The sequence below is a fragment of the Salvelinus alpinus genome, chromosome 8 (assembly GCF_045679555.1).
Source record: "Salvelinus alpinus chromosome 8, SLU_Salpinus.1, whole genome shotgun sequence".
NCBI classification, from domain to species: Eukaryota; Metazoa; Chordata; class Actinopteri; order Salmoniformes; family Salmonidae; genus Salvelinus; species Salvelinus alpinus.
The window spans coordinates 7,675,196-7,701,615 of NC_092093.1; the positions used below are offsets into that span (position 1 = coordinate 7,675,196).

Genomic DNA, 26,420 nt, shown 5'->3' on the forward strand with positions numbered 1-26,420 from the left:
GCTGCGTGGTTTGGTGATGCAGCGGCAGCAGCCCACCATCACCAACATCACAACATCCCACACGCGCGGTTCTAGATTGACAGCCTGACGCGTGACCTGCGACGCCAAACTGGTCCAGGATAAATCACGGATTTATTTATGCATTGCCACATGGCACTTTGATAAGGTCGGTGTTATCTCCTGCCTCCATCGAAGGCGTCTGCTCATTTCCATAAATTGTATCTGTCCTCGACATAATTACGTGTCCAGATGTCCAAAAGTGTGCCAGAAATGATCTCTGAGCGAATCAAACTCCGCTTTAATTGAATAATAGCGGATTAGAAAGGATTAGTTATGTAAAATTAAATGAGGGGTTATTTCCCACTCTTACCGAGCAAATCAAAATGGGGGTTTTAATTTTCGCTAAATATCTCCTCCATTTTAAACGACAAAACGGTTACAAAACATATATTATCAAGAGAAGGAGGTGAGGTGAATGGAATAAAACTCAAGATATCTTTGACTTGATAATAAAACCTGTAACCTTTTAGGGTGTCTTTGTTTGACCATGCTGTCAAAGGTCGTCAGCATCATTTTCGAAATGGGATTGGATTTTCTCATATCAACATCATTCTTTCTTTATTCATTCATACACTCCATAGTCCTATAGGTATAGTGATGTGGTGAAATATCGTCAACATCTCTCAATAAGAAAAACAGCAGGTTAAATTTAAGAATTTCCTTCATTATTTGGGGTAATTGTAGAGTATTACTGTAAAGTCAGGGTTTTTTAAAAGTTGTTTATGTGTGTGTGTGAGTGCGTGTCCTAAATACTCTCAACTGGCACGTTGTACTCTTAATCATGTGACCTGTCAATAAAAATTGTCAACATCAACAGATGCGCAGACTGACGCATTCTGAACACCGAAGACAAAACATTTAGTATGCAAAACGAATTACAAAATGCAAATCGCTCGCCTAGCCACATGATTAGACGTTAAGGATGAATGTTTATTGAGCGCCTTTTAACAAATAAATGAGTTAGTCTGTATACTGGCTATAAACTGTTTGATTTGGGACCTGTCATTTTAGTTCTAGTGGTGTTTTTGGAATTAAGAACTATACGTTTTTTTATTCTTTATTTGATAGGCTAAATCAGTGGTTGGCCAATTAATTAATTAATTAATCAAGATTAAAGAATGTGCATTTTCATCATCTTCTTAGTCGGATTAAGGTCAAATAGCCTATATAAGATCCAGTATACCTACAAATCGAAACACAACAAGACACAAAAAACACTGCAATTATGACAGACATAACGAAATGTAGCCTTACAATTATGAAATGTTGTATTGCTGAATAATAATAATAATAACAATAATAACATGTTTTTTTCCTTAATTGTTTTTTTTCTTGCTTACTAGAGAAAATACCAAATATACAATACAACCATAGATTAGTGTATTGGTCATTATCCAGTTTCAATATTGTGTAAGATTGTGTCATATTTTGTTCTATATTACTGACACGGGGACGATGTGATTTTCAGAGCCAGTCAGGCAGAGACCAAACCATGTCCAAATTAAACAGTTTTGCCTCGAGTCGAGGGTTTTATCCGGCTGATTGGATACTTTACGACTCGATGGCTGCGGGATTAAGGCCCTGAAATCATCGAGACAGGGATAGACAGATGGAGAACCCGGGCTACAGTGAAAGTAATACCCCGACCATGTTTGTATTGATTGATTTCTTGATTAAAGGTTTTACTCAATCCGTTAAAAATACTCTCCCTTGTTCGCGGCCATTTATTGTGTGCGTTCAGGGTTCAGATGAACGGTCATGATTGGACAGCGAGAGTCATTTGTAGGGAATTGTTTGTCATGTATCTTTGAGATTAAATTATATTGAATATCAATTCATCCCTGAGAGAAACCTGAAACAATTAGATGAAAATGAAGTAGACTACAATTCAAATAGATGTTTGGATAGCCTATATCGCTTGCCTGACAACTCAAACGGAATTCGTCCGCTGCTCGATGCATAATTCAGTCTGAGACTGCCATCAATGAAGTCCTTTGTGGTGATGTCAAAATTAGGGGGTATTGTACAAAACAAAGTCATCAGTGATTGGATAATCTCTAACCAATTAGAGTATCAAAGACAAAGACTAAGTTTCAAACCGCATGTGTTCTGGCTCTGGCCCAAGCCCATCGGTTAACTGGCACCAATCAGACCATCTAGAATGTATTTCCATTCTAGAAGTCGTCAGGGAGGTAGGATACTCAGATCCAGACTCATTGTGGTGAAGTAACTAACATCCGTGGGCGTGGCATAGCGTTTGGCCAGAGCAAGGAGTTTGGGTAGACAGGCAACTATATCGCAGCATTAAAAAAAAGTTATGGTTTATCTTCTTATTAATTGATGTGGTTCATAATTGGATACTTGATATAGTTTAGACTGAACTCATCCCCTCAAGCGTCATCTCATGTAAAAGCATGATTCATTGTTAGCCTACTTTACCAAATGCATACATGCATATAATCCATCATTTCGTTAGACTCAGACAGAAAACATAACAATGTTGAAGGATGTATAGATGTTCCACTCAGTTGAACAGAAGAAACCACTTAATAACTTCAAATATAGAAGAAGCCTATATGTCAATATGTCTATATGTAACTTCCAATATAGAAGAAACCTATATGTCATGAGAAAAGTACATTATTTTGTGAACCACAGTGATGGCGGCAAAAAAAATAATAATCCTGCATTCTGATTATTGTCACCAATTCTGGACCGTTTGTAGTAACATAGTTTTATGGTGGGCTAATAAACCCCTGTTGTCTGGAAATACCTTGTCTAAACAGGACCCAAGTCTTCAAATGTATTTTAATTTTAATCGATCTGCCATCACGAACGAATCTTTCGACCCCTGTGTTCTGTCGGCGTTAAGTTCTCTCTGTGGTGATTGGCTGAGAGAAACGAGGAACCTGTTGGATAAAAAAATAAAAAATAATCAGAGCGCGAAAACACAACTGGTGATTACACGAGCGACTGGCTCGTGCAGGGCGGGAACACCAATCAGGGAATACCATCAGAGAGAACAGTCTGACGTCATAACGGGGAAAAAGAAGGTGACGGTTCTTTTCAGACTTTTTTGAATAGACCGAAAGGGAAAAAAAGTATTCGCCTCTAAACCTAGTGGGATCCGGACTCCAGCACCAACCGTCAATAAAAATGCGTTTGACAACGACGCACAAGTGCACAGGATTCGGAATCCAGGAGATTCTGGGCTTGAATAAGGAGACGCCCGCGGTTACGCGGCGTCCATTGGAATCTCTGCCGCACAGGGCGCACCTTCTGGCGGCTAGATCGGTTTTGGACTCGGCGGGAGTCGGGATTGGGATGGGAATTATTGGTCCAGGAGGAGGAATTCATTCGTTTTACAGCCAGCCTGCCTTTCTGGAGGTGTTACAGGAGGCGCAGAGTGTTCACCTTCAGCCACTCAACAGGGCCAGGGAAATGGGACAGCTTGATGCGCACCACTCGGCAAGCTGCTCTGGTAAATGTGTAAACTATAGGCTAGCGTAAAGGCCTATACATTCTAAAAGTATATATATTTTAAGTAGACAATAAGCAATTAATTTGACATATATTTCTTTATTTTAATTTTAATGTTTATGTTTTTATCTTCAAATCATTGAAAATGTCATTTTGGTCTTAACGATTGCAAATCCTGTTTTTGAATATATTTCTACACTGTACGATACCAGTTAATAAGTATTACATTGTAATGGTTTTGGCAATAGACCTGTGGCTATTAATTTAATGATAAACTATGGCTATTTATTTACAGATTCAGATGACATATCCTCCAGTGAAAAGACATTTTCCAAATCATCGATGAACCAAAACAAGAAAAGAAAGAAGAGACGACACAGGTAAAACTCTAACGGCTATAACTAATATTTATCGCACTGTCTTTGAATTGGAGTATATGCCATTGAGGCATACATAAGTAAACAAAATGCCGTGAGAACTTGTTTGTGAAGCATTTGGAAAGCGACATTTTCTACTTAATTTAGCCTACAATATTCCTCAATTTTATAAGAACATGTATTTGAACGAAAACGTCTACAATAAGCAAATAATTATCAAGTATGAATTGAAATAGATTTCTTAAATTATTTGAATGCCTCGAAAATAAAGACCGGATGGTTTATAGCCTATCTTATATTTCAGTACATATTTTGCAATAAGAGACGGCTTTATTTTATATACACATATATATATTAGACTAATTAGTCAAGAGGTGGACATTTTCGATACAGTTGTCTATTGCAACAAACAAACAAAAGTAGAGTATCCCTTTCTTCTTCGGATAACAGTATTCAACATAGGATAGCCTACAAGGTGTCAATATTTCTGATGCTGTATATTCTACAAGTAGCCTACGTCAAGCAAATAAATCATGCTTTAAAATAATGATGTGTAAATTATGTCCTGATAATGTAATTTATTTATGGAACTTATTCAAATTTAATTTATTTCTTTTAAATCAACATTTTAATTTTGGAATGATTAAATAATTTTGTTTTGTGCCCACTGCCATATGAACCAAACAAGCTAACTGTCATGCTTATCCATTTATATATATAATATATATATATATATATATATATATATAATATAACTGTTATTAGCCTAGATTTGATTCAAAGTAGAAAGTGTGTGGTGCTTGATGTACACAGTACTTCATGAAATAGATATATTTAAGGACAAATGTGTAAAAACAAAAAAAATCGGTACTGTATATATTATTTTTATTTGAACCTTTATTTATCCAGGAAGTCCCATTGAGATCAGAATACTACCTCTTTTACAAGGGAGACCAGTTTTTATGGACTTGACACTTGAAGGCACAATTCAACTCAATAATTTTCTATGCACATTTTTGTCACCAAAAATAACTTTGTTTGTGTATGTGTTTCCCTTTCTAATGTTTCTGTCAGGACTATATTCACGTCAGATCAGCTGGATGAGTTGGAGAAGGCTTTCAACGAGGCCCACTACCCTGATGTCTACGCCAGAGAGATGCTCTCCATAAAGACTGAACTCCCAGAGGACAGGATACAGGTACATAACATACTGTAACTTGGCGATGTGTGTGTGTGTGTGGTGTGTGTGTGTTCATGCATGTATGTGTTTGTGTCAGTGTGTATGTTTGTGTGTGTGTGCGTGCCTGCCTGCATGTATGTGCTTGTGTGTGTGTTAGTGTGTGTGTGTGTGTGTTCGTGTGTGTGCCTGCATGCTCGCGCATGAGTATGTATCCCCCATATACCTGCCACACACACACACACACACACACACACACACACACACACACACACACACACACACACACACACACACACACACACACACACACACACATCATCATCACCATACCCTCTCTGCTCAGTTAACACCCAATTTCCTCCTCTAGCTTGGCACCATTCCCCCTGGGACTCAGTCATCCATCCATCCATCCAGGCAAGGCAGAGAGATGCTTACCATTTACACAATACAAGCAGCACTCTCCTCGCCACGCTAGCCTCGCCCTCATGTGGGTGCTAACAAGCTAGCAAGAAAGCTAGATAGTGCTACGTATCAACATTGTCAGCCAATCCAGTAAAGGGGTGAGCTTCGATAAGTCACTTGCGTCGAGATATTGTGGAGGATTTTAATAATAAAAAATAAAAAAATTGGGGGGGTATATTTGTTCTGTTACACACGTGTTTCTTGCACATCACAACTCCCCCTGAGACACCGGCAGAGAGTGGGGACACGGCCAGGGTCACCATGGTACAGCGCCCCCTGGAGCAATTAGCTTTAAGTGCCTTACTCAAGGAGCACAGCGACAGATTTTTCACCTTGTCGTCTCCGGTATTTGAACCAGTAACCTTTCAGTGACTGGCCCAACGCTCCACCCTCGAGGCTACCTGCTACCCTTATTTATTTATTTTATTTGTTTTGAATTATTATTATTTAAAAAATGTAACTTTAGTCCTGCCTTGTTCAGCTCCCACGGCCATGCTGACATCCCTCAACGGTCCCCCCCGCCCACTCCTCTTCTCTCTCTTTCCTTTCATTGAAAGTGAATGGCTTCCGATGTTTCACCGCGCTGTGCCGCTTCCTAGTATCAATGCACGGTTAGGCACAAGGCGTGGTGTGAGCCAGAAATGAAATGATAACTACAGTGAAATTAATTAGCTTGGGTCAATGGCAGGGCTCTAGCTCTCTAATTTCCCTGGTGATATTTGAGCGGCTGTCGTCCATCGATTGATTGGCTCTGAAAATGAACGTATTTTTCAATCAGCCTCCATGCGCCCCTAGGGTCACCCTCCTGTCCTTTACTTTCTCAGCTCAGCTGCTTCACACACACGCACGCACACACACACACACACACACACACACACACACACACACACACACACACACACACACACACACACACACACACACACACACACACACACGCCTCTGCTCTCTGCTAAGCCCTGGAAGTAATTTATCATCACCAGACCTATCTCCAAAAGATAGGGGCTATCTGTCCTCCTCTGTCCTCTTTTTCCTGTAGTCCACAATCATCTCCTTAGTCTTGGTTACTTTGAGGGATAGGTTGTTATTCTGGCACCACCCGGCCAGGTCTCTGACCTCCTCCCTATAGGCTGTCTCGTCATTGTCGGTGATCAGACCAACCACTGTTGTGTCGTCTGCAAACTTAATGATGGTGTTGGAGTCGTGCCTGGCCACGCACTTGTGGGTGAACAGGGAGTACAGGAGGGGACTGAGCACGCACCCCTGAGGGTCTCCAGTGTTGAGGATCAGTGTGGCAGATGTGTTGCTACCTACCCTAACCACCTGGGGGTGACCTGTCAGGAAGTCCAGGATCCAGTTGCAGAGGGAGGTGTTTAGTCCCAGGATCATTAGCTTAGTGATGAGCTTTGAGGGTACTATGGTGTTGAATGCTGAGCTGTAGTCAATGAATAGCATTCTCACGTAGGTGTTCCTTTTGTTCAGGTGGGAAAGGGCAGTGTGGAGTGCAATAGAGATTGCATCATCTGTGGATCTGTTTGGGCGGAATGCAAATTGGAGTGGGTTTTGAGTTTCTGGGATAATGGTGTTGATGTGAGCCATTACCAGCCTTTCAAAGCACTTCATGGCTACGTACGTGAGTTCTACGGGTCTGTAGTCATTTAGGCAGGTTTTCTTAGTGTTCTTGTGCACAGGGACTATGGTGGTCTGCTTGAAACATGTTGGTATTACAGACTCAATCAGGGACATGTTGAAAATGTCAGTGAAGACACCTACCAGTTGGTCAGCACATGCCCAGAGCACACGTCCTGGTAATCCATCTGGCCCCGCGGCTTTGTGAATGTTGACCTGTTTAAAGGTCTTACTCACGTCGGCTACGGAGAGCGAGATCACACAGTCGTCTGTAACAGCTGATGCTCTCATGCATGCCTCAGTGTTGCTTGCCTCGAAGCAAGTCTGGTAGGCTCGTGACACTGGGCAGCTCGCGGCTGTGTAGGCTGTAATAGTTTGCACGCCCTGCCACATAAGACAAGCGCCGTGCCGGTGTAGTACGATTCAATCTTAGTCCTCCTGTATTGGCACTTTGCCTGTTTGATGGTTCTTCGGAGGGCATAGCAGGATTTCTTATAAGCTTCCGGGTTAGAGTCCCGCACCTTGAATGCGGCAGCTCTACCCTTTAGCTCAGTGCGAATGTTGCCTGTAATCCATGGCTTCTGGTTGGGGTATATACGTACAGTCACTGTGGGGACGACGTCCTCGATGCACTTATTGATAAAGCCAGTGACTGATGTGGTGTACTCCTCAATGCAATCGGAAGAATCCCAGAACATGTTCCAGTCTGTGATAGCAAAACAGTCCTGTAGTTTAGCTTCTGCTTCATCTGACCACTTTTTTATAGACCGAGTCACTGGAGCTTCCTGCTTTAACTTTTGCTTATAAGCAGTAATCAGGAGGATAGAATTGTAGTCAGATTTACCAAATGGAGGGTGAGGGAGAGCTTTGTACACCTCTCTGTGTGTGGAGTACAGGTGATCTAGATTTTTTTTCTCCCTCTGGTTGCGCATTTAACACGTTGATAGAGATTAGGTAAAACTGATATAAGTTTCCCTGCATTAAAGTCTCCGGCCACTAGGAGGGCCGCCTCTGGGTGAGCGGTTTCCTGTTTGCTTATTTCCTTATACAGCTGACTGAGTACGGTTCCAGCATCCGTCTATGGTGGTAAATAAACAGCCACGAAAAGTATAGCTGAAAACTCTCTTGATAAATAGTGTGGTCTACAGCTTATCATAAGATACTCTACTTCAGGCGAGCAAAATCTAGAGACTTCCTTAGCTTTCGTGCACCAGCTGTTGTTTACAAATATGCACGGACTACTGTGCATATAGATACTTTGGTACCTGTTTCCTCCAGCATCTTCACAGGGTCCTTTGCTGTTGTTCTGGGATTGATTTGCACTTTTCGCACCAAAGTACCTTCATCTCTCGGAGACAGAACGTGTCTCCTTCCTGAGCGGTATGACGGCTGCGTGGTCCCATGGTGTTTATACTTGCATACTATTGATTTTTTCCCCATGATGTCAAGCAAAGAGGCACTGAGTTTGAAGGTAGGCCTTGAAATACATCAACAGGTACACCTCCAATTGACTCAAAGTATGTCAATCAGCCTATCAGAAGCTTCTAAAGCCATGACATCATTTTATGGAATTTTCCAAACTGTTTATAGTGTATGTAAACTTCTGACCCACTGGAATTGTGATACAGTGAATTAGAAGTGAAATAATCTGTCTGTGAACAATTGTTGGAAAAATTCCTTGTGTCATGCACAAAGTAGATGTCCTAACCAACTTGCCAAAACTATAGTTTGTTAAGAAGAAACTTGTGGAGAAGTTTAAAAAACGAGTTTTAATGACTCCAACCTAAGTGTATGTACATTTCCAACTTCAACTGTATGTATTGATACGTAGGCTACGTGTGCCTTTTTTAAAATGTGTGTATTTCTGTCCTTGAGCAGTTCTTGTCTAATGATGTTCTGTATTATGACATTCTGTGTTATGTTTCATGTTTGTGTGGACCCCAGGAAGAGTAGCTGTTGCAAATGGGGATCCTAATAAAATACCAAATACATTTGGTGGCTTCTATGTCAATTTGTTGTTTATGACTCATGCATGTTGCACTGTCCATATAATTAGGCTGATCATGTATTTTTACTTGTGTGTTAATATTATATTGAATGACATCCACGAGGAAAGCCCATAAAATTGTCAGAGACTCCAGTCACCCAAGTTATAGACTGTTTTCTCTGCTACCGCACGGCAAGCGGTACCAGATCTCCAAGTTTAGGACCAAGAGTCTCCTCAACAGCTTCTACCCCCAAGCCATAAGACTGCTGAACAATTAATAAAATCACCACCGGACTATTTACATTGACCCCCTCTCCCTTTTGTACACTACTGCTACTCGCTGTTTGTTATCTATGCATAGTCACTTCACCCCCACCTACATGTACAAATTATCTCAACTAACCTGTACCCCTGCACACTGACTCGGTACCGGTACCCCCTGTATATAACCTCATTAGTTATTCTTATTGTGTTACTTTTTATTATTACTTTTTACTTTAGGTCTATTTGGTAAATATGTTCTTAACTCTTCTTGAACTGCACTGTTGGTTAAGGGCTTGTAAGTCAGCATTTCACGGTAAAGTCTACACATGTTGTATTCGGCGCATGTGACAAATAAAGTTTGATTTGATGTCTCTGCATATGTACCAAGATGTTAAAATAAACCTAAACCTACATCCTCTGTCCCTGCAGGTTTGGTTTCAGAACCGCCGTGCCAAGTGGAGGAAGAGGGAGAAGTGTTGGGGTCACAGCAGTGTGATGGCGGAGTACGGCCTGTACGGTGCCATGGTGCGCCACTCCATCCCTCTGCCGGAGTCCATCCTCAGGTCAGCCAAGGACGGTATCATGGACTCCTGTGCCCCATGGCTACTTGGTAAGGTACTGCGTTAATGTGTGAGTGGGGTGGGTGGAGTGTGTGTGTGTGTGTGTATCCACAGTACGCTGTCACTGTCTCATTGATCTATGCTACTCAATTGACAGATAGGACAGGCAGAGATGTTAATTCAATCTGATAAAGTAGGATTATCACGTTATTGATTAACACCCATCACTGACACTTTTATCAACTCCCGACAAGCCCTGGGATGAAGTGTGACATTGAGATCATGGCCCTGCTGATAAAAATAAAAACCTTTGATGTAGTTAGTGCAGTATGTACGACTGAGAACGTTAAGGTGGACGGTTTGCTTTACCTAACTATCAGGTATCGAGGTAAGACCCAGATGCAGACCGTGTCGAAGTAACACTGTTTATTACAGCAACAGGGGCAAAGGTACAGGACGGCAGGCAGGCTCAGGGTCAGGCAGAGTGGTCAGGCGGGTGGGTACAGGGTCAGGAGAGGCAAGGTTCAAAAACCAGGAGGACGAGAAAAAGAGAGACGGGAAAAGCAGGCGCTGATACAAAGAGCGCTTGTTGGCTTGACAAACAAGACGAACTGGCAACAGACAGAGAACACAGGTATAAATACACAAGGGATAATGGGGAAGATGGGCGACACCTGGAGTGGGGGTGGAGACAATCACAAAGACAGGTGAAACAGATCAGGGTGTGACACCTAATCACATACCATAGTTCAACGAGCAGTTTAAACCTCTCTGAACTGTTAGTGAAGGTGCCTTTGTCATGTTGCCTTCCTCACCATGCTGACCATGGTGGAGGTCAGAAACAGTAACTGACCAAGACCTTCTACCACCTGCCAGCTACAGCTCAGTACAAGGTTTAGTTTCCTAGTACTGTAGCGCCACTGTTTTTAGACGTGTGTGTGTCTGTCTTCAAATGGAATGTGTTCTCACTCTGTTGCTAACCGGAATACCAACGATTCCTTTTCCTTCCAGGTATGCACAAGAAGTCCATAGATACCCCTGTTCCGACCTCTCCTGTAAAACTGGAAGCTCCCCTCTCCAAACTTCCTGCCAGGGAACGAGAGAGGGAGAGAGTGGTGGAGCGAAAGGTGGAGGAAGAGGAGGAGGAGAGGAGAGAGAATACCAGATCGCCCGTATCCAAAGAGGAACTGCGAGAGAATAGCATCGCTGCACTCAGGGCTAAAGCTCTGGAACACAGCGCTAAGATGCTAGGGACACATCCTGGTGGCGGACCACTGGGGACAGTTTCAGGGGATGTACCAGGGGGGGCAGAGACAGCCGATGGAGACAGAGGACAAACAGACAGAAGGACAGTTGAAGCCCGCAGAGAAGATAGAGCCCAGTCACTGATATGAATGCATTCTTCTAAAGACTATGCTAGGGCCTGTTGATTCCCTCTCTGTAAAGAACACTGTTGACATATTCCTGACATCCATACTATTATAAACAAAATAGTATTAGTCACAATACACATTATTCTTTCTAGCTAAAAAAGCTTCATCATGTTCCTAGGAGAACAATACCGGATATCGTCAATACCGGATATCGTCAATACCGGATATCGTCAACCTCCCAAGCTTCCTGTCATTGGGATTCATTTTGTCCAGATCCAATTTTCAATCGTGGGAATTCCAACTCAGTAAACTGGTACAACTATACCCCGGCCTATAACTGTCTACTTTGTTGTAATCTGGCAGCTATTTGGCAGCTTGCTATTGTACAACTTTAAGAAGACTTAACTATTTGGTGACATGGGATCAGTCTTTACATATGTACTGGCCCATATTTTTTTGCCCCAAGGTAATAGTCAAACCACACAAGGTGAAAGATACATGTTATGATAGAAAATGCTGTGGAATAATGTGAAAATCAAGAGACTCATGTTGATGAGGATGCATGAACATGTTTACACAAAATAGCCTATCCCTTTGAAATGGACTCCTGCTCGTCTAACATCTCATTCTAAAAATCATGGGCATTAATATGGAGTTGGTCCCCCACTTTGCTGATACAACAGCCTCCTCTCTTCTGGGAAGGCTTTCCACTAGATGTTGGAACATTGCTGTGGGCATTTCCTTCCATTCAGCCACAAGAGCATTAGTGAGGTTGGACACTGATGTTGAGCGATTAAGCCTGGCTCACAGTTACTGTTCCAGTTCATATCCCAGAGGTGTTCGATGGGGTTGAGGTCAGGACTCTGTGCAGATCAGTCAAGTTCTTCCACACCGATCTCGACAAGCCATTTCTGTATGGACCTCGCTTTTGTGCACGTGGACATTGTCATGCTGAAACAGGAAAGGGTCTTCCCCAAACTGTTGCCACAAAGTTGGAAGCACAGAATCGTCTAGAATGTCATTGTATGCTGTAGCGTTAAGATTTCCCTTCACTGGAATCAAGGGTCCAGCACGAATCATGAAAAACAGCCCCAGTCCATTATTCCTCCTCCTCCAAACTTTACAGTTGGCACTATGAATTGGGGCAGTTAAGGTTCTCCTGGCATCCGCCAAACCCAGATTTGTCCGTCGGACTGCTAGATGGTGAAGTGTGATTCATCACTCCAGAGAACGCGTTTCCACTGCTCCAGAGTCCAATGGCGGTGAGCTTTACACCACTCCAGCCAATGCTTAGCATTGTGCATGGTGATCTTAGGCTTGTGTGAGGCAGCTCGGCCATGGAAACCCATTTCATGAAGCTCCCAACGAACAGTTCTTGTGCTGACGTTGCTTCCAGAGGGAGTTTGGAAGTCGGTAGTGAGTGTTGCAACCGAGGACAAACAATTTTTACGCACTACGCGCTTCAGCACTCTGCGATCCCGTTCTGTAAGCTTGTGCGGCCTACCACTTTGCGGTTGAGCCGTTGTTGCTCCTAGATGTTTCCACTTCACAATAACAGCACCTACAGTTGACCGGGGCAGCTCCAGCAGGGCAGAAATTTGACGAACTGACTTATTGGAAAAGTTGCATCCAATGAAAGTGCCACATTGAAAATCACTGAGCTCTTCAGTACGGAACATTTTACTGCCAATTGTTGTCTATGGAGAGATTGCATGGCTGTGTGCTCGATTTTATACACCTGTCAGCAATGGGTGTGGCTGAAATAGCCGAATCCACTAAATTGAAGGGGTGTCCACATACTTTTGTATATATGGTGTGTGGTGGATTTCATTTTACCTATGATAGAAATATTAGAATTATGACATATAGCTACATTAATGTAGTTAGAAATCAACAAGCTGTGTTTGTTTTTTGTCTATGTGTTCTGTATATTTAAATTGTAATAAAAGTGTTATTGCTATTCAGATGGGAGATTTCCTGGGTGTTTTTGTGTGCATCTAAATACATTTAATTAAGAGTAGCCTATAATTACATAAACCACATGATATATTATGACAGAAATGGGCATAATCGACATATAAACTAATGGTTATAATTTCGTTTTAATTTAGGTATACTCGAATTTAACTAAAATAATAGCCTATATAATCGCGATCGACCGGTCACCAACCGGTCGATCCCGATCTACTGTTCGATCTTCTAGTCGAGCACCAAACATGTCTGTAGAAAAGCCAACGATCAAGTCTTGCGCTCATTGTTTGTATTCTGCTGCGCTGTTTTGACGGTAGATGCACTTGATTCAGGAGCCCTGCGCACCGGGTAAGCAAAGTGTTCTCATTTTGAACCATTTTATTTGTCTTAAAATACAAACTCCACCTATCCCGCAGACCAGATCTGTTGCTGAATCGAGTGTGCCTACTGCGCTGGCCAATCGGATAGCTCAAATCACCGTGCCTAAAGAGCTTCCACTACCCTGGCCACAGAACAGTTGGATACGCAACTAACGTACGTAAGAATGAATAACTTTTTAATCATGACCACACAGAAACTGTCTAAGAATACAGCAACGAGCTGCTGTTTTTATGAGGGCGTTCATGTTTAAGTTTTTATTCAGCACTGTCAACACTGTTTTATTCACCACTATTATAAAACATAAAACGTGCTTCTCTGTACTTCCTCTGGCACTGCAACTGCAATGAATGACTAGCCAACAGTGGAGGCTGGTGGGGGGAGCTATAGGAGGACAGGCTCATTGTAATGGCTGGAATGGATTTAATGGAACAGAGTTAAACAAGTGGTTTCTATATGTGTGATACCTTTCCACAAACTCCATTCCAGCCATTACAATGAGCCTGTCCTCCTATAGCTCCTCCCACTAAATCAAATAAAATCACATTTTATTGGTCAGTACACATATTTAGCAGATGTTATTGCGGGTGTTGCGAAATGCCTGTGTTCCTAGCTCCAACAGGTGCAGTAGTATCTAACAATTCACAACAATACACACATCTAAAAGTTAAAGAATGGAATTAAGAAATATATACGAGCAATGTCGGAGTGGCATTGACTAAAATACAGTAGAATAGAATACATTATATACATATGAGATGAGTAAAGCAGTATGTAAACATTAAGCAGTATGTAAACAACACTAGCCTCCTTGCTAGCCAAGTATATTAATAGTCCTGCGTTGGTATTATTATTAGCAGCTCGTCGTGTCTATTTATAGAGGAATATTTAACTTTCTCTGGTCGTAGAATTTGTGCATGAGGGAGACGCAGTGCGACTCGAGTTTCGTCATCATGTGCAAGACGGTGTCTCCTCTCTGTCAGTCTCACCAGAGGAAAGGAAGGAGAGAGCAGGGACCGTGAGAAAGAACGGTCATCCAACTCGGAATTCCAAGTCGGAAAGTCGGCCATCTTTCTGGAGCTCAGACCTTCCGACCTGAAGATCACTGACCTCATGATTTGACCTCGTTTGTTTGTTTGTTCCTAGTTGTCTTGGAAGCACCATGACCAACAGGTGCAGGTACCATCAGTCCAGTAAAATATAAAACCAAATTATTTCAATTCATGCTCCTCAGTGCCTTGCAAGTGCTACACCATACTGATCAATGTTGTTATCAAAGCTATAGTTTTGAAATATAATATGGTCTGGGAATAACAATTTTGGCAGGCTAATCTATTAGGCCTACTACCCAAATCTCATTACGACAGAACTGATTTATAAGCTTAATGTTAAAAAAAAAAATTAAGTCAGCGGTAGATCTCGTATTGCTTTTTGACTGTGAAAGTGATCTTGACTCAGAAAAGGTTGGTGATGGGCCTCCCGAGTGGTCAAGGGGAGTGTGCATCGCAGTGCTAGTTGTGCCACTAGAGAACCTGGTTCAAGTCCAGGCTCTGTCGCAGCCGGCCGCGACCGGGAGACCGGGGTTTCCTCCGACACGTTGGTGCGACTGGCTTCGTCAAAAAGCAGTGCGGCTTGCTTGGGTTGTGTTTCGGAGGACGCACGGCTCTCGACCTTCGCCTCTCCCGAGTCCGTACGGGAGTTGCAGCGATGAGACAATATTGGATACCAATAAATTTGGAAGAAAAGGGGTAAAAAATAAATGGAAAGGAAAGGTTGGTGGCCTATACTATAGCCTAATCAAGTAAAATAATTCTGATGGGGTGGAAATGCCCCACTTTAGTCGTGTGTTGTCATTGGCTGGTCCAACTTCTGCGCCTTTATTGTCGGCCCACAATGGACTGCGACTTCCCTTTAAATGCATCTGCTTCGAATGTCTCACTCAAAAAAAAGTTTCGCTGGAGTCTTTCGTTACTGGTTCGTTAAATGTGATTTTGAATGCTTTTAAATGTTGTTTCACAATTTTGGTGGATAAAGGATACGATCTTTCTTCTTCAGAATAGACTGTCTTTATGACAAAGAACTTCGTTTCATGATGTGTTCACTTTGGAGAGGCTCTTCGTTGACTCTCACTTCGTCATTAAACCGACGGGTTTTTAAATGCTGTCGACAGTTGGGCAGAAGCTACAATATAGCGTCTTGTATGCCGGAGGCAGTTGCATTCCAAGGTGTCAGTGATCATTCGGGACTGTACAAATTCTCCGTCAACGAAAGTGACCGGTTTTGGGGCGCAGTGGCGCGCCAGAGGCTGTCGTGGATAAGTCCCTTTCACACGGTTCAGAACTGTGACTTTAGTCAAGGCAAAATAAAATGGTTTGAAGGGGGGAAACTCAATGTATCTGGTAAGATAACATTTTCTCCACAAAATATACAATATAAGAAATATTTGAAATGTTTTTTGTACTGCTTTATCTAAACCATATTCTCGCTAACCTACCTAATAACCATATGGATTGCTGTTGTTTTCTACCTTGAAAGAAAAAGCTCCATAGAGTTGTTTTGATGTTGGGTTTTGGTTGAAATACATTTTACTTTTATTATGAAAATACTAATTCTGTAGTAAATATAGTACAGCAGTCGGTCCTATATATCCCCTGCCAGTTCTATTTCTCTGCCAGTAGATTCACCCAGAGTAACTGCCTTTAATGTTGCTGGACCCAAAAGGAAGAATAGTTGTTTCCTTGGCAGGAACTAATGGGGATCTTTAATAAATACAAACACTACCAATTACTGGGTTCAGTCAGGAGGAGAAGACACTGATGGAATCTATCATGAGAACATTCACATTGACACAAAGGCTCTCTTGTGTTGTGAACGAACTAAGCATTTATCCCAAAGTATTTACCAGGAAACAACCAAGCTATTGGCAAAATACTCAAGTTAATTTAGTTTGAAAAGAACAGCAGAGCTGAACTGCTTTGAAACTGACTTTCACGTCTGTGTGTGTGTGTGTGTGTGTGTGTGTGTGTGTGTGTGTGTGTGTGTGTGTGTGTGTGTGTGTGTGTGTGTGTGTGTGTGTGTGTGTGTGTACCTATATGTGTGTGCACTTGTCTGTATGTGTGAGCGTGCGTACGTACCTATATGTGTGTGCACTTGTCTGTATGTGTGAGCGTGCGTGCGTATGTGTGTGTGTGTGTGGGGGGGGGGGGGGGGGGGGTGTCTGTGTGTGTGTGGCGGGGGTGTGTGTGTGTGTGTGCAGTGAACTGCTTGGACCGTCACGTTCACACTTGTCCAGAGAGAGTGGCTCTGATCTGGGAGAGAGATGAACCTGGAACTGAGGTCAAGATCACCTACAGGTCTGGAACTATCATAATCACTACACAACATGTGGGAACATACTTTAAATTCTCAATCTGCATTCGTGCAGCAAATCATGTATTTGTAGCGACTGTAACCCAAGAAGTGTGGACTTCTTGACGCAGCGGGTAAAGGCCTTAGCTTGACAGTCGCTGGACCTGGGTTTGAGTCCCGGACGGGACTACCCCCTGGATTCGCTACACTATGAACATTCATGTAGTTTAATTGTTCCCTGGTGAATGTGAGGTTATCATTCAGATAATTTCTTACCTGAAATAATGTTTTGGTGGGGGTTAACTCATGTATAACTGAGACGGCCAAATATAATCGCAAAGAGTAGGACCTATCACATCTACTGTAATCTATACTCAAAGAGTAGATCTATCACATCTACTGTAATCTATACTCAAAGAGTAGGATCTATCACATCTACTGTAATCTATACTCAAAGAGTAGATCTATCACAACTACTGTAATCTATACACAAACAGTAGGCCTATCACAACTACTGTAATCTATACTCAAAGAGTAGATCTATCACAACTACTGTAATCTATACACAAACAGTAGGCCTATCACAACTACTGTAATCTATACACAAAGAGTAGGCCTATCACAACTACTGTAATCTATACTCAAAGAGTAGATCTATCACAACTACTGTAATCTATACACAAACAGTAGGCCTATCACAACTACTGTAATCTATACTCAAAGAGTAGGACCTATCACATCTACTGTAATCTATACACAAAGAGTAGGATCTATCACAACTACTGTAATCTATACACAAAGAGTAGGCCTATCACAACTACTGTAATCTATACTCAAAGAGTAGATCTATCACAACTACTGTAATCTATACTCAAAGAGTAGATCTATCACAACTACTGTAATCTATACACCAAGAGTAGATCTATCACAACTACTGTAATCTAGACACAAACAGTAGGCCTATCACAACTACTGTAATCTATACTCAAAGAGTAGGCCTATCACAACTACTGTAATCTACATACAAGGATAGACGGTATAAATACACATACTCATCACCCCTCACACCCTCATTCCCCTTCGTATCACCCAACTTTATTGACATTTCTCTCCGCAGACAGCTACTGGAGCTGACCTGTCGCCTGGGCAACCTGCTGAAGCGCCAGGGGGTGCGGAGGGGGGACTGTGTGACTATCTATATGCCCCCCTGCCCCCTGGCAGTGGCCTCCATGTTGGCGTGCGCCCGGATAGGTGCGGCCCACAATGTGGTCTTCGCCGGGTTCAGCTCCGAGGCCCTGGCTGACCGCATCAGAGACGGTGAGGGGTCGTCACTGTCTGGCCAAGTTGCTAAAGTCATAAAGCCTTGCTTATTTCTACAACTTATCTTCATAAAATTTGATTTTAAACCTAAACCTAACCTTAACCACATTGCTAACCTTATGCCTAACCCAAAAATACCAAAAAAGCTGATTTTATTTCCATAAAGGTTTACGATGTAGACAATTTTGACTTTGCTGAGCGCATTAGAGATGGTGAGGTGGCTGATGAGGTCTAGAAAAGAGAGAAGGAACCACAAATAGTCACTGTATCTTTCATTACCTTCTACCAATCTCTCTCTGTATCGACTGTATAATGCACCTGGCCCTGCTCCAGCCCAGTCCAGCACGGTGATCACGGTCAACCAGGGTGTGAGGGGAGGCAAGGTGGTTGACCTGAAGAGAACCGTGGACCAGGCCGTCCAGAACTGTCCCTCAGTCCAGCAGGTCCTGGTTTCCATGAGAACAGAGAACACCGTTGCCATGACAGACAGAGATGTTCCGCTGGAGGAGGTGAGCCAATAGAGACACAGCTTACTGGAGGACGTGAGCCAATAGAGACACAGCTTACTAGAGGAGGTGAACCAATAGAGACACAGCTTACTGGAGGAGGTGAGCCAATAGAGACACAGCTTACTGGAGGACGTGAGCCAATAGAGGCACAGCTTACTGGAGGATGTGAGCCAATAGAGACACAGCTTACTGGAGGAGGTGATCCAATAGAGACACAGCTTACTGGAGGAGGTGAGCCAATAGAGACAGCTTACTAGAGGAGGTGAGCCAATAGAGACACAGCTTACTGGAGGAGGTGAGCCAATAGAGACAGCTTACTGGAGGAGGTGAGCCAATAGAGACACAGCTTACTGGAGGAGGTGAGCCAATAGAGACAGCTTACTGGAGGAGGTGAGCCAATAGAGACACAGCTTACTGGAGGAGGTGAGCCAATAGAGACAGCTTACTGGAGGAGGTGAGGTGTTTATAAATATGTAACAACTGTTTTTATAACTGCTTTTTGTATTTTAACAATAGTTCATTCAATAAATAATCATTTACTGTTTGTTAAATTGCGTGATCATCTTATCACGTGTGAAAAATAGTATATATTTTTTTGAAATGGGAAGAAAGAAAAGAATACGTTAGCTTCATGGATCTTTGTACTACAAGTCAAATAGTTCTGCTGACACGTCTTATCACCACTTACTCTATCACCTTGTGGAAAACCTAGCAGCTTAGTAAATGATTGTCAAATTTGTTTCAGTGAATGCATCTGTGTTTGACTTGAATATAGGAGGCATTATTGAGATTGAATATGGGTTTAAACCAATTTAATAATGTAAATTTTACCTTTATTTTACTAGGCAAGTCAGTTAAGAACAAATTCTTATTTACAATGATGGCCTACCGGGGAACAGTGTCCTTGTTCAGGGGCAGAACGACAGATTTTTACCTTGTCAGCTCGCGGATTCAATCCAGCAACCTTTCGGTTACTGGCCCAACGCTCCAACCACTAGGCTACCTGCCCCCCCAAATGGAGTGTAATGGCTGGAATGGAGTGAATGGAATGATATCAAACATGTTTTTACTACCATTCCATTCACGCCATTCCAGACATTATTACGAGCCGTCCTCCCCCTCACCAGCCTCCGCTGGTTGAAACCTCTCTGAAACATTATTGAGGCTTTAAATTACCAACATCATGTGGCCTGGCTGGTCTAGCGGTAAAGCTGCAGATGTGTCGGCATAGGTTCAAATCCAGCCTACTGCCCTTTGACACAATCGCTATCTTTCTCCACTGTCATCCTCTCTATCTGTCCAATAAAATCTAAAAAATACCTGGGGAAAATGGCTGACATCTTTGTCTGTTATGAACAGGAGATACTGAGACTTAAAATGGCTGAACCATAGAAAATAATTAATAGAAAGGGGGCCTCCCGAGTGGCACAGTGGTCTAAGGCAAGCAACACTGAAGCATGCATGAGAGCACCAGCTGTTCCGGACGACAGTGTGATCACGTTTTCCGTAGCCGATGTGAGCAAGACCTTTAAACAGGTCAACCTGGCCTCCCGAGTGGTGCAGTGGTCTAAGGCACTGCATCACAGTGCTAGCTGTGCCACTAGAGATCCTGGTTCGAGTCCAGGATCTGTTGCAGCCTGCCACAACTGTGAGACTCATTGGACGGAGCACAATTGGCCCAGCATCTTCGGGGGAGGGTTTGGCCGGCAGGAATGTTCTTGTCCCATCGCTCTCTAGCGACTCCTGTGGTGGGCCGGCAGCAATGCACGCTGACACGGTCGCCAGGTGCACAGTGTTTCCTCCGAAACATTGGTGCGGCTGGATTCCGGGTTAAGCGGGCATTGTGTCAAGCAGCGGTGTGGCTCGGCTGGGTTGTGTTTTGGAGGACGCAAGGCTCTCGACCTTCGCCTCTCCTGAGTCCGTACGGGAGTTCCAGCAATGGGACAAGACTGATAACTACCAATTGGATACCATAGAAATTGGGGAGAAAAAGGTGTAAGAAAAAAAACTAGAAAAATAAAGAAATAGAAAGTCCACTCATCACAGGCTCATTGACTTGAAAAAATGCGGAATTCCCTTGAATGGGGAAACCTGTTTTAGGGATTCTGTTTCTACGGGGCTGAACTGTTTCTACGGGGCTGAACTGTTTCTACGGGGCTGAGCTGTTTCTACGGGGCTGAACTGTTTCTACGGGGCTGAACTGTTTCTACGGGGCTGAACTGTTTCTACGGGGCTGAGCTGTTTCTACGGGGCTGAACTGTTTCTACGGGGCTGAGCTGTTTCTACGGGGCTGAGCTGTTTCTACGGGGCTGAGCTGTTTCTACGGGGCTGAACTGTTTCTACGGGGCTGAGCTGTTTCTACGGGGCTGAACTGTTTCTACGGGGCTGAACTGTTTCTACAGGGCTGAGCTGTTTCTACGGGGCTGAACTGTTGCTACGGGGCTGAGCTGTTTCTACGGGGCTGAACTGTTTCTACGGGGCTGAGCTGTTTCTACGGGGCTGAGCTGTTTCTACGGGGCTGAGCTGTTTCTACGGGGCTGAACTGTTTCTACGGGGCTGAGCTGTTTCTACGGGGCTGAACTGTTTCTACGGGGCTGAACTGTTTCTACAGGGCTGAGCTGTTTCTACGGGGCTGAACTGTTGCTACGGGGCTGAACTGTTGCTACGGGGCTGAACTGTTTCTTCGGGGCTGAACTCTTTGTCCCTTTAACAGGAGATGATGAAGGAGGATGTGGTGTGTGAGCCCGTTGCCATGGACAGTGAGGACGTCTTGTTCCTGCTCTATACGTCAGGCAGCACAGGGAAACCTAAGGGTCTGGTTCATACACAGGCTGGTTACCTGCTGTACACCTCCCTTACACACAGGGTGAGGGTCTGGTAAACACACACACACACACACACACCACGCCCCACACACACACACACACACACACACACACACACACACACACACACACACACACACACACACACACACACACACACACACACACACACAGGGTAAGGGTCTGGTAAACACACACACACACACACACACACATATAGAGCTCCCTTTCAATGCTGAGGCTTTAGATCAGCAGGCTAACACAGTCTTGTGACACATTCTATTCCTAAAGACCGAGGACCCCAGGGACTAGCTACAGGGGGGTCTGCAAAAATATTATAAAATAAAAAAAGTTGGAAAATCTTTTTTTATGAATTTCGCTAGCAACAACAGAATAAACACATTTTGATTTACATACCTACAGGATGAAATAAGATAATATCTTCTTTCTAATGATGTCAACTTTATTTTTCAACTCCTAATATTGAGATAATTACAATCACTGGAGTATCTGACATAGGTTTGAAAAAACACCTGTATGAACCAGGCTGGTAGTGCATGTTTACCAACACATGGCTAACCTTTAACCCGCTAAACAGCTGCTCTTAGTTACCTTACCAACACACGGCTAACCTTTAACCAGCTAAACAGCTGCTCTTAGTTACCTTTCCAACACACGGCTAACCTTTAACCCGCTAAACAGCTGTTCTTAGTTACCTTTCCAACACATGGCTAACCTTTAACCCGCTAAACAGCTGTTCTTAGTTACCTTTCCTTTCCAACACATGGCTAACCTTTAACCAGCTGAACAGCTGCTCTTAGTTACCTTTCCAACACATGGCTAACCTTTAACCAGCTAAACAGCTGCTCTTAGTTACCTTACCAACACACGGCTAACCTTTAACCAGCTAAACAGCTGCTCTTAGTTACCTTTCCAACACATGGCTAACCTTTAACCAGCTAAACAGCTGCTCTTAGTTACCTTTCCTTACCAACACATGGCTAACCTTTAACCAGCTAAACAGCTGCTCTTAGTTACCTTTCCTACACACGGCTAACCTTTAACCCGCTAAACAGCTGCTCTTAGTTACCTTTCCAACATGGCTAACCTTTAACCCGCTAAACAGCTGTTCTTAGTTACCTTTCCTTTCCAACACACGGCTAACCTTTAACCAGCTAAACAGCTGCTCTTAGTTACCTTTCCTACACATGGCTAACCTTTAACCCGCTAAACAGCTGTTCTTAGTTACCTTTCCAACACATGGCTAACCTTTAACCAGCTAAACAGCTGCTCTTAGTTACCTTTCCAACACACGGCTAACCTTTAACCAGCTAAACAGCTGCTCTTAGTTACCTTTCCAACACATGGTTAACCTTTAACCAGCTAAACAGCTGCTCTTAGTTACCTTTCCAACACATGGCTAACCTTTAACCCGCTAAACAGCTGCTCTTAGTTACCTTTCCTTACCAACACATGGCTAACCTTTAACCAGCTAAACAGCTGCTCTTAGTTACCTTTCCTTACCAACACATGGCTAACCTTTAACCAGCTAAACAGCTGCTCTTAGTTACCTTTCCTTACCAACACATGGCTAACCTTTAACCCGCTAAACAGCTGTTCTTAGTTACCTTTCCAACACATGGCTAACCTTTAACCAGCTAAACAGCTGCTCTTAGTTACCTTTCCTTACCAACACATGGCTAACCTTTAACCAGCTAAACAGCTGCTCTTAGTTACCTTTCCAACACATGGCTAACCTTTAACCCGCTAAACAGCTGTTCTTAGTTACCTTTCCTTACCAACACATGGCTAACCTTTAACCAGCTAAACAGCTGCTCTTAGTTACCTTTCCTTACCAACACATGGCTAACCTTTAACCAGCTAAACAGCTGCTCTTAGTTACCTTTCCAACACATGGCTAACCTTTAACCCGCTAAACAGCTGTTCTTAGTTACCTTTCCAACACATGGCTAACCTTTAACCCGCTAAACAGCTGTTCTTAGTTACCTTTCCTTTCCAACACATGGCTAACCTTTAACCCGCTAAACAGCTGCTCTTAGTTACCTTTCCAACACATGGCTAACCTTTAACCAGCTAAACAGCTGCTCTTAGTTACCTTACCAACACATGGCTAACCTTTAACCCGCTAAACAGCTGCTCTTAGTTACCTTTCCTACACATGGCTAACCTTTAACCCGCTAAACAGCTGTTCTTAGTTACCTTTCCTTTCCAACACATGGCTAACCTTTAACCCGCTAAACAGCTGCTCTTAGTTACCTTTCCAACACACGGCTAACCTTTAACCAGCTAAACAGCTGCTCTTAGTTACCTTTCCAACACATGGCTAATCTTTAACCCGCTAAACAGCTGTTCTTAGTTACCTTTCCTTTCCAACACATGGCTAACCTTTAACCAGCTAAACAGCTGCTCTTAGTTACCTTTCCAACACATGGCTAACCTTTAACCCGCTAAACAGCTGCTCTTAGTTACCTTTCCAACACACGGCTAACCTTTAACCCGCTAAACAGCTGTTCTTAGTTACCTTTCCTTTCCAACACATGGCTAACCTTTAACCAGCTAAACAGCTGCTCTTAGTTACCTTTCCAACACACGGCTAACCTTTAACCAGCTAAACAGCTGCTCTTAGTTACCTTACCAAGACATGGCTAACCTTTAACCAGCTAAACAGCTGCTCTTAGTTACCTTACCAACATGGCTAACCTTTAACCAGCTAAACAGCTGCTCTTAGTTACCTTACCAACACACGGCTAACCTTTAACCCGCTAAACAGCTGCTCTTAGTTACCTTACCAACACACGGCTAACCTTTAACCAGCTAAACAGCTGCTCTTAGTTACCTTTCCAACACACGGCTAACCTTTAACCCGCTAAACAGCTGCTCTTAGTTACCTTACCAACACATGGCTAACCTTTAACCCGCTAAACAGCTGCTCTTAGTTACCTTTCCAACATGGCTAACCTTTAACCCGCTAAACAGCTGCTCTTAGTTACCTTTCCAACACATGGCTAACCTTTAACCAACTAAACAGCTGCTCTTAGTTACCTTTCCAACACATGGCTAACCTTTAACCAGCTAAACAGCTGCTCTTAGTTACCTTTCCTTACCAACACATGGCTAACCTTTAACCAGCTAAACAGCTGCTCTTAGTTACCCTTCCAACACATGGCTAACCTTTAACCCGCTAAACAGCTGCTCTTAGTTACCTTTCCAACACATGGCTAACCTTTAACCCGCTAAACAGCTGCTCTTAGTTACCTTTCCAACATGGCTAACCTTTAACCAGCTATACAGCTGCTCTTAGTTACCTTTCCAACACATGGCTAACCTTTAACCAGCTAAACAGCTGCTCTTAGTTACCTTTCCAACACATGGCTAACCTTTAACCAGCTATACAGCTGCTCTTAGTTACCTTTCCAACACATGGCTAACCTTTAACCAGCTAAACAGCTGCTCTTAGTTACCTTTCCAACACATGGCTAACCTTTAACCAGCTATACAGCTGCTCTTAGTTACCTTTCCAACACATGGCTAACCTTTAACCAGCTAAACAGCTGCTCTTAGTTACCTTTCCTTACCAACACATGGCTAACCTTTAACCAGCTATACAGCTGCTCTTAGTTACCTTTCCAACACACGGCTAACCTTTAACCAGCTAAACAGCTGCTCTTAGTTACCTTTCCAACACATGGCTAACCTTTAACCAGCTAAACAGCTGCTCTTAGTTACCTTTCCAACACATGGCTAACCTTTAACCAGCTATACAGCTGCTCTTAGTTACCTTTCCAACACATGGCTAACCTTTAACCAGCTAAACAGCTGCTCTTAGTTACCTTACCAACACACGGCTAACCTTTAACCAGCTAAACAGCTGCTCTTAGTTACCTTTCCAACACATGGCTAACCTTTAACCAGCTATACAGCTGCTCTTAGTTACCTTTCCAACACACGGCTAACCTTTAACCAGCTAAACAGCTGCTCTTAGTTACCTTTCCAACACATGGCTAACCTTTAACCAGCTAAACAGCTGTTCTTAGTTACCTTTCCTTTCCAACACACGGCTAACCTTTAACCAGCTAAACAGCTGCTCTTAGTTACCTTTCCAACACACGGCTAACCTTTAACCAACTAAACAGCTGCTCTTAGTTACCTTTCCTACACATGGCTAACCTTTAACCAACTAAACAGCTGCTCTTAGTTACCTTTCCAACACATGGCTAACCTTTAACCCGCTAAACAGCTGCTCTTAGTTACCTTTCCAACACATGGCTAACCTTTAACCATCTAAACAGCTGCTCTTAGTTACCTTTCCTACACATGGCTAACCTTTAACCAACTAAACAGCTGCTCTTAGTTACCTTTCCTACACACGGCTAACCTTTAACCCGCTAAACAGCTGCTCTTAGTTACCTTTCCTTACCAACACATGGCTAACCTTTAACCAGCTAAACAGCTGCTCTTAGTTACCTTTCCTTACCAACACATGGCTAACCTTTAACCAGCTAAACAGCTGCTCTTAGTTACCTTTCCTTACCAACACATGGCTAACCTTTAACCAGCTAAACAGCTGCTCTTAGTTACCTTTCCTTACCAACACATGGCTAACCTTTAACCCGCTAAACAGCTGCTCTTAGTTACCTTTCCTTTCCAACACATGGCTAACCTTTAACCCGCTAAAC

General features: G+C 43.1%; 2 protein-coding genes across 2 annotated transcripts in view; both read left to right on the plus strand.

The window, feature by feature from the left end:
* The first annotated feature begins 3,080 nt into the window (after positions 1-3,080).
* LOC139582487 (visual system homeobox 2-like) lies at positions 3,081-13,311 on the plus strand. The gene is made up of 5 exons (XM_071412544.1): positions 3,081-3,541; positions 3,836-3,920; positions 4,992-5,115; positions 9,869-10,049; positions 11,011-13,311. Exons 1-5 carry the CDS (start codon positions 3,217-3,219, stop codon positions 11,391-11,393), a joined length of 1,098 nt encoding a protein of 365 aa, XP_071268645.1. The 5' UTR covers positions 3,081-3,216; the 3' UTR covers positions 11,394-13,311.
* Positions 13,312-15,334: 2,023 nt separating this feature from the next.
* The window catches only part of LOC139582488 (acetyl-coenzyme A synthetase 2-like, mitochondrial), a 29,107-nt gene continuing 18,021 nt past the window's right edge, over positions 15,335-26,420 (plus strand). The window contains exons 1-5 of the mRNA XM_071412545.1: positions 15,335-16,120; positions 16,978-17,074; positions 18,187-18,386; positions 18,723-18,898; positions 21,612-21,764. Coding sequence (XP_071268646.1) covers positions 15,811-16,120; positions 16,978-17,074; positions 18,187-18,386; positions 18,723-18,898; positions 21,612-21,764 — 936 coding nt within the window. The 5' untranslated portion in view covers positions 15,335-15,810. The remainder of the gene's footprint in view (positions 16,121-16,977; positions 17,075-18,186; positions 18,387-18,722; positions 18,899-21,611; positions 21,765-26,420) is intronic.